General features: G+C 48.4%; 1 protein-coding gene across 1 annotated transcript; it reads left to right on the forward strand.

Moving 5' to 3' along the window:
* The first annotated feature begins 6,123 nt into the window (after positions 1-6,123).
* C7H4orf54 (chromosome 7 C4orf54 homolog) lies at positions 6,124-11,478 on the forward strand. Its single transcript, XM_068974848.1, has one exon. It carries the CDS (start codon positions 6,124-6,126, stop codon positions 11,476-11,478), a length of 5,355 nt encoding a protein of 1,784 aa, XP_068830949.1.
* The last annotated feature ends 6,517 nt before the right edge of the window (positions 11,479-17,995 follow it).

Below are 17,995 nucleotides of genomic sequence, written 5' to 3' on the forward strand. Positions count from 1 at the left end.
GGAATGTTTATAGAGAAGTGAAGATTTCCAAAATAATTTTTTTTTTAATTATACAAGAAAAACGTAATTGTTGTAACAGTTCAAACAATACTGAGCTGCATGAACGAAGATTTAATCATAATTGTTCAATCTTATCTCCCTACATATACAAAAACAATGTTAGTTTGGTGTTATGCTTCTATCTATTTTTTGGTTGATTCAACTATGAACTACATGAACTATGCTCACTAAGTGAGTTTGATTATTATATTTGAAACAGATTCATACTCGTACATTTTTATTCTGTAATTGACTTTTCATGGCAATTCTTCAAAGATTGGAACGTATGTCTATGTATTTAGTGTCTGTGCAATGAGTCAGAGTATGTGTGCTCTGTAATCAATCAATCGTCCTCTACTGGTTGATATTTATATGATTTCCAATTTGTTTTGCTATCAAAACACATTGCAATAAACATTCCTGTATATATATTATTGAACCCTAATAGTCGTATTACATGTGATAGACAGAAGCTGTCACATTATTTTCTCAAAAGTTGCTTAGTTTGCATCTCAGTACTTGAGTTTTGAACAGATTTGGAGTAAAGAAAGAAATGAGATCTTAATTTTCATAATGATTTCAAGTATTCATAGAAAATAGAAAGCTGAAAAATAAAATACTGAGTGTATCTATAGAGGCTCCTGTTTGAAATCACTTCAGTCTGAAATCAGAAATGCAGGGAGAAAAAATATTTACCAAAGTAATACAAAACAGGAACATGATTTTTAGCCCTCGCAATGCAATATCAAGAATTAAAAGGCAAAACAAGCTTTCTTTCTAAAGTCTTAGAAATAAGTTTTTCATGTTATTCCATAGACAGGCAGCTGAGCTGACTGATGATGTAAACTCTGTTTCATTACCAACTGGAAAAAACTTACTTTAACTTGTGAAACCCTAAGGAGGCCTCTTCCCTGACCTGCTTTCTCAGACCAAGGAGGCAACCTTAGCAGCACCCTTCTCAGCCCTCCGCCTCCTACAGTCTAGGATAACAGACAGACTTGGGTGAGATGGACAAACATTGACAGTTAGGCTCTTCAAAGTGGTCCGTATTCCACAGAGGAAGACTTATTTGTCCTGTCAATGTTTCACTTTGAGGTTGATGTAGAAGGGACAATTTTTCTTTATCCCGTAAGATCTGAAACAACAAAAACTCCAGTACTCCCTCAAGAGAAAACAAGATGGAAACTATTGTCAGGGGTCAAAAGGAAGAAGAAAGGGCATGGGTCTGGGGCAAGGGTGGGGGATGCAAAATGTCTAGGAAACCCAGAAGAGTGGTGGGGTGGGGATGGACATATGAGGAGCAACCCCAGATACACAGCCTGACTCAAGGGGAGAAGTGAAGGACTTTCTGCACCACCTCTGCCCTCTGTGTGCAGGCTTGAGTGTCTATGAATATTTTATTTCTGGTGATGAACTGCCCCTTTCTGTCCTTCCAAGTTTTAAGGGCATAGCTAAGAGGTTGCATCTCCGATGTGCATGGCTCACTTCTATGATAACGTGCTCTTCTTTGCACAAGAAGAGAGTGCTACTTATTCATCCTCATGGGACATACTGTTTTCTATTCACAGAGATAGTTTTACACTAATCCTGCCACTCCGTTTCCTTGGACTCCATGGTGACCAGCTGCTCCCATGCGCAGGCAGCTGGTGGAGGCTGTGGAACAGCCTACTGGCCAGCACTGGAAAAGAGCCTGTGACCTCCACCTCATGAACTGAAAGCTCAATCATCAACTGAATGTGGGTCTGAGTCTCTCAGACCCAGGTAGCCAGGGCTCCAACACTTAGTAGTTGTAAGAAGTCATCCAGGTTACCTGTCTTCACTCTTTGGCACCACCAGCCAAAAAACCAACCAACCAACCAAACAAAAACGATGCTTTCTTTCAGATGTAATTCTTAGGTGTGTCAGCCTTGGCTAGGAGGGAAAACAGCTGGCCACACTCTGGACATTAAGCAGTGGCCAACAGAAAAGCCTCTTTCACATCAGTGTGTGCAAATAGGTGTGCAGGTGTTTTGGGGAAGCCTTTGTTATTGTTCAGTCACTAAGTTGTGTCTGACTTTTTGCAACGCCATGGACTGCAGCATGCCAGGCTCCTCCATCCTCCACTATCTCCCAGAGTTTGCTCAAATTCATATTCATTGAGTTGAATGAATGTGATGTATCCAATCATCTCATCCTCTGTCACCCCCCTCTCCTCCTGCCTTCAATCTTTCCCAGCATCAGAATCTTCTCCAATGAATCGACCCTTTACATCAGGTGTCCGAAATAGTGGAGCTTCAGCTTCAGAATCAGTCCTTCCAATGAATATTCAGGGTTGATTCCATTTAGGATTGACTGATTTGATCTCCTTGGAGTCCAACAGACTCTCAAGAGTCTTCTCCAGCACCACAACTTAAACGCAATGGGAAGACTTACTCCAAATTTAAAGTAATCAAAAACTGACTCTCCCCTATTTCACCTTCGAGAATCCTGAAAATGCCCATGTTTGAAAAACACTTTGTCTAGTTTGAGTCAGAGTTTAAACCTGTCTCTTCATTTCTGGTCTTGTAGTCTACATTGGATAACTGTTTTGCTTTTGAATGAGGTATTTGTCTATCGTACTATGCCACTGTCAGAGGCCTGAAATATAACGATCCCCTTTCACTGGTTGGTGGATAGCCTGGACATCATTCTTTAATCATGTTAAAGTTTTCTTCACTGTGATACATCGCATAAGACTTTCAGGGAATGCTAAGAAACTTTCTCTTCAGAGATAAATATAATGACATGAGTCATTTCCTTTGTTGCTCTTTGAATTCCCATATAAAGTTATCTACTGAGTATACCTTGCCTAGTCTAGCAAGTATGCCTGCTTAGCATGGGTTAATGCTGGTGATATTAGTCACTGCTAATTGCTCAAGAGCTGAGATCAGGTAGGCAATCACTGAGTTCATCTGTAAAAAAAAAAAAATGACTGTAGTCATGTTAGGAATAAATGGCTCTATGGCTAATGAATGATGAAAAATTATCTCATCAAAACTGAAATTATTTCACAGTAGCATATACTAATCTAGAGCTCTGGAAATGCCAGGAAGCAGAAGCTTGGTGCTTTAGTCTTACTTTACTCTTTACTCTTTTATGATTGGTCCTTGTTTTTCCATTTATGAGTTTCTTTTAAAAAAAATTTTTTAATAGAGTCTTCCTACTCCAAATTTTCTGCTTTTTTGATTTTTAAATAGAACTTGTGGTTTGAATTAAACTCTACTTGTTGGAAATTGACCTCACTTGAAAAAGGCCATTTTTTTTTTTTTCTACAAATTTTTTTCCTATGCTGGCATTGACTTAGAATAGAGAAAAGGAGCCACACAGGTATTTGGAGGTAAGTGCCTGTTTTAGGTTAATCTTCTCTCTTTGTGGGGAGTTTGGGCTAGGGTTTACTCTCTGGAAGAAGCGAAACTCTGGAAGTAAGCTTCTAGAACTCAGGACATTGAATAATTATGCTTAACCTACATCCAGGGCATCTGACCTTTCAATTCTGTGCTTTGCCAACTGCAAGGCAAAACTGCTAAAATCTGTTGAGTTGTCATGACAGACAGGGCCATATGGAAAGTGCTGGAAACATTTCTAGTTGAAGTATAATTGCCTTGATGGGCAGAAACTCTGTTTTCTAATCAGCTGAGGAGTGTGTATGGCCCACAGTGTTTGAGGTAGTATTCGGGGTGTCTCATCCCAGGCTTCAAAGCAAAATTAAAATGGGGCTTTGGAAGTATTCTGCTTGCCTGGAGGAGACAAATATATTTTATTTATAGGCTCATGTTCCTTAATCTCTGAATACATAATGTGAACACAGGCTGATGATATAAACAAAACAAAACCAAGAAATGGTTACATGGCTTATTTTGTGGTCATTCAGATGAAGGAGCCTAGGACATCCTGCTCCAGTCTAATTGGGCGTCTGTGTATAGCAGAGAGTATTTGAGTATGGAAGTCAGCAAGGCAGTGTAGCAACATGGTGAAGGGGCGAGCTCTAGAACCAGACAGCCTGGGTTTGAATTCTGCTCTATAATTTCTTGGGCTTCCCTGGTGGCTCAGAGGGTAAAGCGTCTGCCTACAATGCTGGAGACCGGGGTTTGATCCCTGGGTCAGGAAGACCCCCTGGAGAAGGAAATGGCAACCCACTCCAGCACTCTTAGCCTGAAAAATTCCATGGACGGAGAAGCCTGGTAGGCTACAGTCCATGGGGTTGCAAAGAGTCGGATACGACTGAACGACTTCACTATAATTTCTTAACATCTCTGTGCTTCAGCTTTTCTGCCTGTAAATTCACTACAATTATTGTACCTAACTTACCAAGCTGTAATGAGAATTAAATAAATAAATACAGACACATCCAAAAGTGCCTCAGATAATGCCTCACACACAGTAAACACTATGTAACTCTTAGTTATAACTATTGCGATTCACAATTTTTTTATCATTAAGAATCTAGGATTTTGTGCCATTACACCTGGCTCTCCATAATCAAAAATTTGATCACAAATTTAGCAAGTCCCTGCTTTCTCTCTCACTTTTTTGTTCTTTCATTCTCTCCCTCTCTGCTTCTATTTCCTTTTCTCTTCTACTCTCTGCCTCTAGCATTCTGGCTCTCTATCCACATTGTGATACTTGATATTTCCAGCCTTCTGTATGTCGTGTTTTCAATGGCAGTGATGTGGGCAGGAGAGACTTGTCCCGGGAGAATGGCAGGGCTGCACTTTCCACATCCCAAGGATGAGAAGGTGGATGCCTCAGTTGCTAGGGGCTCCCACTCCATACCTCCCCCCACGCCCAGCCAGAGGAAGGAACATTTTTCAGTGCGGGGGTGGCCTTCATGTTGGAAGGGGATGGTTGATGGTGTTATTTTTGTTTCCCACAAATGTGAATGTTTAAAATAGTGCTTTATTCAATCGGCATAAGTGACACATAGACTATGTATAGTGGTGGAACTGGGCCTGGCAGGTGATGGGAGCCAGATCTCACCAAACCAAGAGTTGTGATTCTCCACTGATAGACCCAAGGGATCTGCTCTGAGGATGGCCAGCACAGAACCGCCATCTGGGGTTGCCTGGCAAATACACTGGCACAACTCCTGGATTGTTTGAGATGAAAGGATCTCAGAGCCAGCGACCTAGGCTTCTGGCTTCGGTGCCATGGGGCATGCCAGTGGGCCACATTTCCTCTCTGGGCCTCCCTGCCAGCCGCACTGCACTCGTGAAGGGTAAGTGTATTCGCTGTTCTCCCGTGCCTTCTCAGTCAGTGCCCTGCAGGTCTGGAATCCAGCCAGTGTAACTGAATCGTGAGGCTGCGGCTCAGGCTATATATATAATTGGAGGTTTATTGTCTCGCCATGGTTTTGGAAGTTTAGGGAACTTTTTGAGATTGTAGGGATTTGAAGTAGTGTCATTTTGGAACCACGTGGTGCTTTTTAGTGACTCTAATTAAAAGTTTATTTCAAGTGTTAAGTTTCAAGTCTCTGAAAATGCCCTTTTACACTTTAGTCAACAGTAAGGGCTAGAGGAGTTCTTCCTATTTTTAAACAAACAGATTATGTTTCATAAAGTGGAACTTTGGGGAAGGAGGGATAGAGTGTTTTATTCCTACAAAAGGTGGTATTACCAGAACTCAACTGATTTAAGATGAAAGAGAAAGAAAAGGCATAGATTTTCAGGCAAACATAAAGCTGCCATATGTCCAAAGGAGATTCTGAAGTTTTTCTGGGCTGTCCTTAATTGATTTGAAATGCACTGCTGAATTCAGATTTATTTAAGAACAAGGTGGGGGGGCACATTTAATCAGACTTGGGAATGAAAGACGGCAGTGAGTAAAGAATAATTTCGTACTTGCTAGACATCCCCGTAATAGATTACATAGGACATTTGGCTGATTTCAACTAGAACCCACACGTCTTCTCTACCTCCCACATTCTCTCTTTATCTCAGAGCCGCTTCTCTCTTCCCTCAAGTGTGGTTTCAGTATGACTGGGGAATGGACACTAAAAATATTTCTGGAATGACGTGACCCACTCTTACCCCATCCAGGAAAGGGACAAGGCTTCACAAGAAACAGCACATGCTTTCCTTTCATTTCTGGAAGTCCCGGAGTCGACCTACAGATGCTGCTTCTTCCGTGGTCGATGGCATTCAGACTCCTAGCTGCCGACAGCGTCAGGCCAACAACTGGACAGAACAGCTTGGCTGCTGGAAGCTGGCCACAGTCTCGGCCAGAGCAGCAGCCCCCTGGCCACAGACCACCTCTGCCACCCCACCCAGGAGCCTTCCTACCTCCCTCAGGTTGGCCTGGGCCCCGCCACAGGGGCTGAAGAACTGGGAGGTGGTGACGGCAGTGGCAAGGGTGCCTGCAGCCTTGGGGCCAGTCCAGGCACGTGGGACCCTGCTTCGGGCTACTCTGCAGCCCCTCCAGGGCCAGGGAGGGACCCAGGACAGTCCCGTCGCTCACCACTGTCTCTTCCTGTCGCTGACACCTAGGCGAGGGCTCAGAATGGAAGGCACCCCTCCTGAACTGAATCTGCAGGCCAGATCCAAGGAGGTGGGGGACGGGGTGAGCGGAGCTCAAGATAGCCAGGAGCTAAAGCAGCAGCTGCAGCCGCTTCCCAAGCCATCAGCCTCCTCCCTGCGAGAAGCAAAATATGTGGAGATGTGCGCTTCAGCTGGAGTCCCAAGGGACAGTCCCCGGACCATGAGACTCACTCGGGAGCAGCGCCAGGGGGATCAGAGGGGCTCGAAGAGTCCCCGGGAGAAAGCCCAAGACGAAGTCAGCAGTCAAGAGCGCGAAGCTCCAGCCCCACTGAATAATTCTGGCCCCTTGGAACTCTGCAGATCCCAGCTCTCCGGTACCGATGAGGGCAGCAACCCCTTCTCTTCCTCCTCTTCCTCCTCCCCGGTGGACGGAGCAGAAGAAGGCGGCCTGTCCAAGATGGATGGCACCACCACGTCCACAGGGGCTCTGGCCACCTCGTCCTCATCCTTAGGCTTCGAGAGTGACAGTGGTGAGAATGTGCTGAGCTGCCAGCTCAAGAGAGAAGAAGGGGAAAAAGCAGGAGGACGAGGAGGGGAAGCAGATGCCACAGAGTGCAGAGACATTATTGCCAAGTCTCAGGGCAGCCGGGACCCCCCCAGAAATCAGGAGGCCCATTACATCACCACCCACGAGATCCAGCTGAGCGAGGTGGAGCAGGACATGGACTTCGACGTGGGCCTGGCCTCCCGCTGGGATTTCGAGGACAACAACGTGATCTACTCATTTGTGGACTACGCTTCCTTCGGTGGCAGCGACGAGACCCCAGAGGATGTCACCACCCTGACCGAAGAGGACGACGACAACAGCTGCTACCTTAGCACCACTCCCAGCACCAACGCCACCCGGACACCCAGCCCCACCAGCAGCGACCCCACCCGGCCCAGCGCGGGCGGCGGCGGCGGCGACACCAGCAGCACGGAAGTGGGCAGCGGCCCCTCGGACGGTGACCCCACTCCCCCACCCACGGGGCCTGGCACGGCCACCCCGCGGGAGCCCTTGCCCGAGCCCCCGGAGGCGGCTTCAGGGGCAGCAGCAGCCACTGCCGCCAGCAGCTGTGGGAACGCAGCAAGCCAGATCCTCCTATCAATCAAACCGACTTCCCGGGCTATAAATGAGCCTAGCAACGTGTGTGCAAAGCAAAACATTATTTATGCTGCCAAGCATGAAGGCGACATGAGCCTCCGCGTCTCTACAGCTGCTGACCACAATTCCAGTTCGCTGAAGCAAGACCCGGCTGCAGCCGTGGCTCAGGACCATGCAAAGAAATTCATCGCCGTCCCTGCTCGCCTGCAGACCCGGTGCGGGGCCATCCGGGCGAAGGAGCTGGTGGACTACTCCAGTGGAGCCTCCAGTGCCGTGAGCGAGCTGGACGATGCGGACAAAGAGGTGCGTAATCTGACCTCCCGGGCCTTCCGGAGCCTCGCTTACCCCTACTTTGAGGCTCTGAACATCAGCTCCCGGGAGTCCTCCGTGCTCTCCGAAGTCGGCTTTGGGCGCTGGTCGACCTTCCTGGACTTAAAATGTGGAGGTGTTGGAGCCAGGGTGGAACAGAGCCTCCTGAGGAGCAGCGCGGCCTCAGTGGCTGCAGGGCTGAGGAAGGGCGGTGGGGCCAGGACCACGGCAGACCAGCTCTACATCCAATCCAAGAAGTCCCAGACCAAGGCCTTGGAGTTCGTGGTCAGCAAAGTCGAGGGCGAGATCAAACACGTGGAAACACCTCTGTGTTTCCAGAAGCAGGTCCAGTCGGGTCCGCGCGTGGTCACCCTTCTCGAGCCTCTGAATTTACGCAGTGAGAGCAAAGCCAGCTTGGCCGTGGGGCCCTGCAAGGCCACCAAAGGCCCCAGCAAGGGCCCTGGGTCGGTGTACACGGATGATGGCTCAGAGATCTCCGAGAGCGGCAAGCCGGCCTCCCGTGCTGATGGCCCCCAGAAGTCCAAGTTTGCTTCCAGCCTGCTCAAAAATGTCATCTCCAAGAAGATGCAGAGGGAACACGAGTTCAAAATGGAGAGGGGAGAACTCAGCGACACATCCCACCATCACCTCTCCAGCACCTCCAAGGAGACGGAGGGCCCTCCGCCCGGGGCTGAGAAGCAGCGCGAGAGGGGCCTGCAGAGGCAGAGTTCTCGCCACTCGGAGGCCGGCTCCGAGTACACGGTGGTCAGCATGTCCGATGCCGGGGGGGAGGGGGCCGTAGCTGGGTCTAAATCCCCCATCTTCAAAGCCAGCGCCCCTCGGGAGAGCCACGCAGGCTCCGGCCGTCATTTTGCCGATGGACTCCCAGAAGTGTGTGAAATTAAAAAGAGTGCCTCAGAGACTGTCAAGGGCATCTTCCTCCGCAGTCAGAACAGTGCATTCCGGTCCTGGAAGGAGAAAGAGGCTGAGAAGCGAGAAGAAAGAGCCCCCGTTGGGAAGCTGAAACTCCCCAAGGGGGGTGACTGGAGGGCTGACCTGGGGGAGATCTCTGCCAGCAAGTCCACCATCATGTCTCGCCTCTTTGTCCCCAACATCCAGCAGACACCCAGGGATAAGCAGCCGGGGAAGCAGGCCACCAAGTACCCTGCTGCTCAGGCCACCTCCACGGCAGTGATCCGACCCAAGGCTCCCGAAATCAAGATCCGCCTGGGGAGCGTGCAGCAGCCGAGCTCGGACTTCAACATTGCCAAGTTGCTCACGCCCAAACTGGCCAGCGGCAGTGCCTCCAACCTCTTCAAGACCGTTGAGGACAACAGCAGGGCCCAGCAGAAGCTCTTCCGGGGGGACAACCTGGAAAAAGTGCCCCAGTTCCAGGTGAGAGACGTCAGGGACAAGTCCAAGGCCCAAGGCCCCCTCCATCAGGTGAGAGATGTCCGGAAACTAATCAAGGGGTCAGGGGACAGCAGTGACAAGGGCAGCGTTACCCCAGAGCAGGGGCTGACTGGGCCCAAACCCAAGCAGCTGGCTCCTGCCACTGGGGGATCCGGATCCTTGTCCCCCATGGTGATCACGTGCCAGGCTGTGGTGAACCCCAGGGAGGACAGCACCGAGCGAGAGCCCAGGGAGAATGCGGGCAAGGGAGGCGGCCGGGTCCTGAACTCCTCCTCGCCAGAAGGGACAGTTTTGGTGCACAGGGCATCTGGCAGGCTGCCGGTGGCCACCATCGCCCCCAACAAGCCTGAGCAGGGCTCCTACCTGCCTGTGCTCAAGATCGTCTCCAAGGCTCAGAGGACCCCAGAGAAGGTCAAGGAGGAGGAGGTCAAGGAGGAAGGGAAAGGCCCCAAGACATCTCGGAATGCCCTGGAGAAGCTGACGGCGGCCGTGAGGTCCATGGAAGAGCTGTACAGCTTCAACAGGAACGAGTGGAAGCGGAAAAGTGACCCCTTGCCTTTGCTGACCGACAGCCACGTCCTGTCGCTCATCGCCAGCGAGGAGAGGGAAGGGGCCGGGGCTGCTGACCCCGACAAGTTGGCCAGACGGCTGGGTGAGGTGGAGGAGCCACGGGGCATCGGGAACAAAGGTGGGGTGGTCCTCAGAGGGGGCCCAGAGCGTCTACAGCGGAGAAACTCCAACCCCAGCACCGAGAGCGTGTCTGCCCGCGCGGCTGCCTTTGAGAACTTGGCCAGGGAGCGGCCCCGGTCCCTCTATATTCCGCCAGTGCACAAGGATGTGGACAGAACCCAGCCCCTGCCCCCGCTCCCTAGCCAACGGAACGTCTTCACTGTGAGTGCCAGCAGCACCCAGAAAACTGGGGGAGTCGCTGGCAAGTTCCCGCAAGGCCCTTCTCCAGAGAGTCCCTCGGCAGCCGCCAAGGGCATCAAATCGCAGGGACTGCGGTCCCTCAAGATCTCTCCCGCCACCCGGGCACCTCTGGAAGAGGTGACCAACAGGAAAATCGGCAGCAATTTGGAAAAGAGCAATAGTGACTGTGAGAATTACCTGACCATCCCTCTTAAAGGAAGCTCTGCAGCTGGAGAGCTTCCAGGCAGGCCTGGGGCAGGAAGGGAGGGACCCCCAGCTTCTTCAGCCACGGCCACTCTCTGCAGCTTGCCCCCCCTGAGTGCCCGCAGTCAGGTCCCCACTAGTCCCAAGGGCTCTCAGGTCAGTGGAACCAGCCGGCCAGCTTGGCGCACCAAACCTGACCACCCCCGGGAGACAGTAGCTGCCCCTGCGGGGCCCCAGAGCCCTGAGCATCCCCCCACTGCTATCTACCACCAGCAGCCACTGCCCTTCACCCTACAGAGTGCCCAGCCCCAGGTCCTCTGCTTCTCCCCTCCAGGCATGCCAGCCCCGGCACCTGCCGGCCCAGCTCCTGTCCCCACAGACCCCTTCCAGCAGCCCCCACCTCAGCAGACCCAGCGCAAGATGCTCCTGGATGTGACCACCGGCCAGTACTATCTGGTGGACACACCAGTACAGCCCATGACCCGGAGACTGTTTGACCCTGAGACGGGGCAGTATGTGGACGTGCCAATGACCTCCCAGCAGCAGGCAGTGGCTCCCATGTCCCTCCCTGTGCCTCCTCTGGCCCTGAGTCCTGGGGCCTATGGACCCACTTACATGATCTACCCCGGGTTTCTGCCCACGGTGCTGCCCGCCAACGCCCTGCAGCCCACACCAATTGCTCGCACTCCAGGGGGCGGTGAGCTCTCCCCACTGGCAGCAGAGCCCCCCAGCAAAGAGGCAGCTGCAGCATTCACTGAGGCCCCCTACTTCATGGCCTCTGGTCAGTCTCCCGCCTCCTCTTCCTCCTCTGTCCCGGCAGCCACCTCCCAGCTCGTGGGGGCCAAGGGCTTTGCCCAGCTGCATGGCAAGCCTGTCATCAGCATCACCTCACAGCCCCTGGGGCCGCGGATCATCGCACCCCCCTCCTTTGACGGCACCACCATGAGCTTCGTGGTGGAACACAGATGATGAGTGGTCACCAGAAAGCCGAAGGGAGCAGCTGCTGGTGAGTGACCATCACTTTGATAATCAGGTTTGAGGGATTAAGAGGAGTCCTAATGCTTTGTGTTTGAAGTGGCAGGTTTATAGCAGAGGAGCTATTTTCGTAAGAATAGAACCCCATTCAAATTATTAGGGAGCTAATTTTCCTGCGAAGTGTCCTCTCCCCACTCCTCAGCCCCACGGCTGGCCTTTTCCCTTTGACCTTTTCAAACTGCCTGAGTGTTTTTCCCACAGTGAGTAGGAGGGATCTATCAGGATTAGCCTTGGGTGAAGGTTGGCAGGGGGAAGAAGTGAAAACCTGGTCTGGATTTTGTGGAGTGAGCCTTATTCCTTGCAGCCCAAGTGACAGAGGCACAGGACATCTTTGGAAACACCGTTACTCTGGTTGCTCCTCAGAGTAAGGAGAGTCGAAGGCTGACATTTTCTTGTTAAGAGGTTTTCTAAAATCTGCAGAATGGCTTCTGTCCGTCCCCCACATCTTTCTCTTGAAGTTTCTTATACAAAGAGCCTATTTTTAAGGTCTCGTTTTTGCTTTCAGACAATCAGAATACTTTGTTTAGGCAAGTCCAAAGTTTTTACAAAGTCTTTAAGGTATTTTACACACACACACACACACACACACACACACACACACACGCACAAACATGGCTTGACCCCTATGGGATGGAAGATTCCCAAGCTGCAGTGGCTCCTGGGATGAAGCTGCTGTGTTTGATCCAGTCTGTTCAGAGTGAATCTACTATGCTCTGCTGGGAATGCCTACAAGGCACCCTTTCCTATCTACATTCTCTCCCATCAGAAAAGAATCAACTCCCCCTTGTTCCCCTCTCTAAAAGAAGTAGATGTGGATTCTGACAGTCCAGGAACTTGATAGGAAGGGGAGCCAGATTTTTCTGAACCAGGACACTTTAGGTCAAGCACATAGGGCAGGGGCAACCTTCAGACAGGCTTCCCTGGTGGCCCAGTGGTGAAAGGGAGATGCAGGTTCAATCCCTGGTTTGGAAAGATCCCCTGGAGAAGGAAATGGCAACCCACTGCAGTATTCTTGCCTGGAGAATTCCACGAATGGAGGAGCCTGGTGGGCTACAGTCCATGGGGTCGTAAGAGATGGACATGACTGAGAAGCTAAACACACACACACACCCTTCAGATACAGCAGGAAGCTGCCGGCACTGGGCGGACAGATTTGCCCTCTCCTTCTCCTGAGTCTTCACATGAGGAAGGGTTGACAGCATAAATGCTTCTGAGGGGTTTCATACCTTGCTAAGAGCATATTGAACTAAGAAAGAAGAGGAAGAGGGGAGGAACCCTTTCTATGCTTACATGGAAAAAATAAGCCATTCTTGTCTTCTCTGTATTGAAAAGAAAGAGAGGAACATTGTTTCTTTCTGAAATGAAAAAGTGTTAAATTAGGATGTAGGATCAGAGTGCCAGCATCTTTTCACCAATTGTGTTTTCTGGGGCATGCAAACTCTCTAGGACTCATGACAACTGTGTGTCAATGATTTCTACTGCTCAACATTTGTGTGAATGTCAGATCATGTAACAGTTGTTGCAAAATATAAAAGTTTTCCAAATTAAGGGATTTTACTATGTATTATATTTACTAGACTGAAAAATAAACAATAGACCACTGTTCAATAATCCTTGGATCTTCCTCTAAAAATGCAGGTAAAAGCACAACCCTCATTTCACTTCTAATCTAGAAATAGATGATTCGAATTCTTCCTTTCCAAGAATTTGCAATGGGCCGTATGTAATGAACACAAATAAAGAAGGGAGGGAAAGATTAAAGATAAATAATGCAACTGTTGTTCAATGTAGAAAATAAAGAAATATGCATGTGGAAGAGGCCCCAATTTAGAGACAGCTTTGCAGAAGAAAAGAAGTAGCCTCTAGACAAAAGTGTTTTCATCTTCTGGACAGGTGGGATGTTTACCTAAGGCTGTTTGGGAGCAGCTAATCCTGGGAGGCCTTTGTGTGAGTTGTGGAGGCGCAGGGCAAGGGGAAAGGAGGACAGGGCCCCGAGGAGGGAGGAAGTGGCACAGGCTAGCTCCGTGTCCTGTAGCAGCTGCCTCTGGCCCTTCTCCCGTCTGCTGAGTCTGGAGAGATTAGGCCGGCGTGGTTTCCATCAGACACAAATACAAACCCAAGTTTTTTGCACTAGAGATTTGAACAGTGATTTCTTTGAAAGCTTTTCCTTTCTTTAACATTTATTTTACTCCACAACCCTAAAGATAGACAGAAAGGCAAAAGCTGGCTTTAAGATTTAAGGCTAGTCAGGGAAATAACTGGGGCTTCCCTGGTGGCTCAGAAGGTAAAGAATCTACCTGTAATGCAGCAACCTGGGTTGAGAAGATCCCCTAGAGAAGGGAATGGCAACTGACTCCAGGATTCTTGCCTGGAGAACTCCATCGACAGAGGAGCCTGGCAGACTACAGTCCATGGGGTTTCACAGAGTCAGACACAACTGAGCAATTAATACACATACTCACACAAATACATGCACACACAGAGGAGTTAATTACTAGCTTTCTGTGTATAGGTGAAAATCTAATTACCCAAATTCAGATGATAACTAAAATCCTTCAAGACTCAGCATCCTGAAAGTTCTATACCACTTGCCAAAGAAAAGTCAGGTTTTAAAAAAAGGAAATGTATAGTTTTTTTCCTTGTGTGAAAAAATTTAAACATGGTTCAGATACAGCAAGAATTACATGGTACACCCCCCTTCATCTGTTGGTGTTTGTACAAACAGTCAGTGTGAGAAGGCCTGGAAGCTAGTTTCAGTTTAAGATTTCCTTTGAAAACTAGACTTATTCCAGAGTATTTTCTTGAGGTAGAGTAGGGTTTTATGTGCCCCTCTCAACTAAGAAGTCACATAAATGACTTGATCCAAACACAGCATTTCATAGAGAAGAAAACTGGGTTTAGAAAGAAGTGGTTTTGCTGAGGTCCCCAGAGAGGGAGAGAACCAGGACCCAAGGGGCTGGCTCCTGGCTCCTGGACCACACAGTATGCTGTTTGTTTGTTGGTAGGAGTCATGAAACAAAAAAAGGATGGCAGAGGAGCCTAATGAGCCCAGGACCAGCACCCAGGACACCTCGGACCTGCTCTGATTCTCTTAACTTTTGTAAAATGAATGTTTAATAAAACACACTAACTCCTTCATTCATTCCACAAGCATGAATTACATGTTTACACTCCATCAGCCACGGTGAACTCTGTGGTGAGGCTATGAACCCACATGTGACCATCCTATTAATACAAGCCAGGAGCCTGCACTCCAGCTGGAAGACATAAGCTGAACACACAGAACCGCAAAACCAGTGTTCAAATCCTGTCTTAACCTTTAAGATTCCTTCCAGCTCAAATAATAAGTATTTCATCATCTATTTTTAGCTGCACGTTGTAACCAGGAGCCTTACTTTCTCCCCCGTATAGATTTGAGTATACCCAGCTGCTGCTCCTCTTGGATTATTCTGGTATGAATTTTCCTCTCGTTTCGCTTTCATAGGTGTGTCTTTACTATTTCTCTTCTTCCTGTGAACAAAATTGCAGTGTTCCTCAATCTTTGCCTGGTCACAACCCATCTCAGAAGCTAAGTAGTAATATTATGTATTTTATTTGTATTTAGCAACGACATCACACAAGGTGATAAAGGGACCAAATTGTTCCCAGCTGGTGGCCAGAGAGTTACAACAGAAACCCACTGGGACACACCAGTGTGCTGGGCATACCAGTTCAAAACGTCCTAACTCTCTCCTTTTTTGTTAGGCCTCTTCTGTTTTAGGCCTTTGTTGTTTGTTATGTTTCGTTTTGGAAGTCCCTTCTCCACAGTATCTTTGATGCCTTTTCTGATGAGATTATTTTCTGATGAGATTATTTTTATTTTAGATTTCTGTCATTTGAGGCATGTAGCTATATTTTTCCTTCCCTAACATGTTCAGTCGCCTGCTTTCTCCTGCCCACCCACTTACATGCTGTATTTTTGCTGTAAAATTGTATCTGAGACTTGATACTAAATACCATTTACAAGGGCATAAAGATAAACAGGTAATAATAACAACAGAAAACTTTCATTGGCACCATGCCTGCCACCCAGTGCGGACTGCAATTATTTTGTTTCCTTTGAACGTCTTTTCTTTTTTTAATACTTGACCCATTTGCTTCTTCATTTCTGAGTGTGCTATATACTGTTCCTGTGTCATTGTTCTTTCTTTTTCTCCTCACTTCTTCAGAGTTATTTCTACCTCCTGAGTAGAGCCCCAGACGTCAGCAACTGAAGAGGAAGGAGAAAGGGAGCAGATTCAGGGGAAACTATTTTCATAGGGTTCTCTAAAGGGGCCCCATGGGGTCCTTAGATCATCAAACCCTGTCCCCTTATGTAAAGATGGCAGGAGAAAATTCAGGCTAACCCCTCTGAAGTCATAGTGTCCATCTAGGGCAGAACTGGGACTCAGAACTGAAGTATCCCAGAGCAGAGTCTGTTTCCATTTGCCTCTTTCTTAATGCTGCCCAGTCCCCTTCTCTTTTTCTCCCACTCTTCCTTCTGCTCCTCCATCCTGGGGTCGGGCCCACACCTTACTTTCCCTCTTTTCCTCCCCTTCCATTTGTTTGAGAATTTTCTTTCTGTTTTTTGATCATTTCTTTGTGGCGGCTCCCTCACCTGTGTTCTTGGCAGCCTTGCGCACGAGGTCAGAGGGCAGGCTGCAGGCAACACGCTCGACGTTTCATTTTCAGCTCATCCCATGATCACATTACTGAATCAGTTCATTTATATCTGTTTTTTCCTACCTTGATTGTGGCTTCCTCTCCTGATGATTATATATAGCTGCTGTTGTATTATCTTCCTTTTGTCTTTTTTTTTTTTTGTATTTCTTTTCTCCCTTTCTCTTTCCTGGATTGTAACTTTCCTCATTCTTATTATTTTGTGCTTTTCTCTACAGGTTTTTTTTTTTTTTTTTGGTCATTATATTTTCCTCAAACCTCTATAAAATTAATAAGAAAGGAAAATTAAGAGCTAATGTGTATTCATTTATTATATACCAAGATTTAACATCATGCTGCTTGTCTCTAAGCCAGTGGGTACTTTCTTATCCCCATTTGACAAATGAAAAAATAATTTGTCCCAGATCAAGAGACCAGCTGAAATCCAGGCCCTTTGAGCTCAGTGGCCATGTGTTGCCCACTTCCTCCCTCTCTGCCCTACACATCTCAGTTCCTTGTGAATTGTCCCTCTTTCTTAACTGGGAAAAAGGGAGAGAATAAGGTAAGAAACTGATCCTGAATCTGGCAATGTCTAGCATATATTAAGCCTCCATGTGTGTTTCTCTTTTGATTAAAAAATTAGCTCTCATTAGTCATTAGAACACTGTACATCCCAAAGAGAAATAGTTTCAGCACTTCTAGGGGCTGTGGCTGTCAGTGTTTGTATGGATGGGGTGGGGTAATCTGTGTTGGCGGGGAGGACAGGTAACCCCGGGGGGGGGGCGGTTGGGGAGCAGGTGTGGAATGTCACTTGAAAGCAGGGTCTGCTAAATGCCAATGGGGACATGCATTTCAGTCCAAAGGAAGCTGTGTGGCTTTGACTAAAACCCAGGTATGTGTGCCTTGAAGTCAGGCACCCGGACTCAAAGTCTTCCCCAGACAAATGATTCACCCTCTCTGGACCTCAATTTCCTCAAGGGTAAAGTGGGGATACCTTGCAGGAGCATTGTGAAGACTGAATCATAAAATCACTGCAAAGGACATGGCACACAGTCCATGCCCTGTCATAAGAGTTCAATCTTCCTTGGAGACTAGACGCCCCTCATCTCTCTGGGGCCTCCACCAAGACAGAAAGTCAGCCCTTTATCCTGCATACTCTCAGGGAAGCACCAGGGGCCGGTATGCAGGATTTCTTAGTATTTCTTCAAACCGGAGGTCATGCTCACAGCTCTGCATGCTGCCTGGCCCCCTGGGACAGGAGTTGGCTGTGGTCAGGGTTCTCTAGTATCCCCACGCTTTTCAGCATGTTATACAGCTCCTGGCATAGGGTGCCAGCTGCATGTGGTGGTTTTCCCCTCTCTCTGGGTGCAGGCCCGTGTGGAGCAAGGGAGAGTCTGACCCAACATCCCGGCTGAACTCTGTCATGGGTTCCGTCCTAAAATCATGGGAAGTCATCCAGGCCAGACTGCCTGGTGACAGTACAGTCACTCCCTCCCTTCCCTGACTTCGTCATGACCCTCTGCCAGGTTCAACTGGCAATCATTATTTCAGCCTTAATAGGAATTGGAGCAACCGTATTACTTTCAAGATTTTAAACATAGTTCCTCTAAAGTTAATATACAGGGTTCCTCCATCCATTGGATTTTCCAGGCAAGAATATTGGAATGGGGTGCCATTTCCTTCTCCAATTAGCAGAAGCAATATCCCACAAATGAGTGAAAAGATGTTATCTAGACAAGTCCCTGAAAATGATCCCAGCAATTGGTAGAAACAG

The sequence above is a fragment of the Capricornis sumatraensis genome, chromosome 7, assembly GCF_032405125.1.
Source record: "Capricornis sumatraensis isolate serow.1 chromosome 7, serow.2, whole genome shotgun sequence".
In the NCBI taxonomy this organism is placed as follows: domain Eukaryota; kingdom Metazoa; phylum Chordata; class Mammalia; order Artiodactyla; family Bovidae; genus Capricornis; species Capricornis sumatraensis.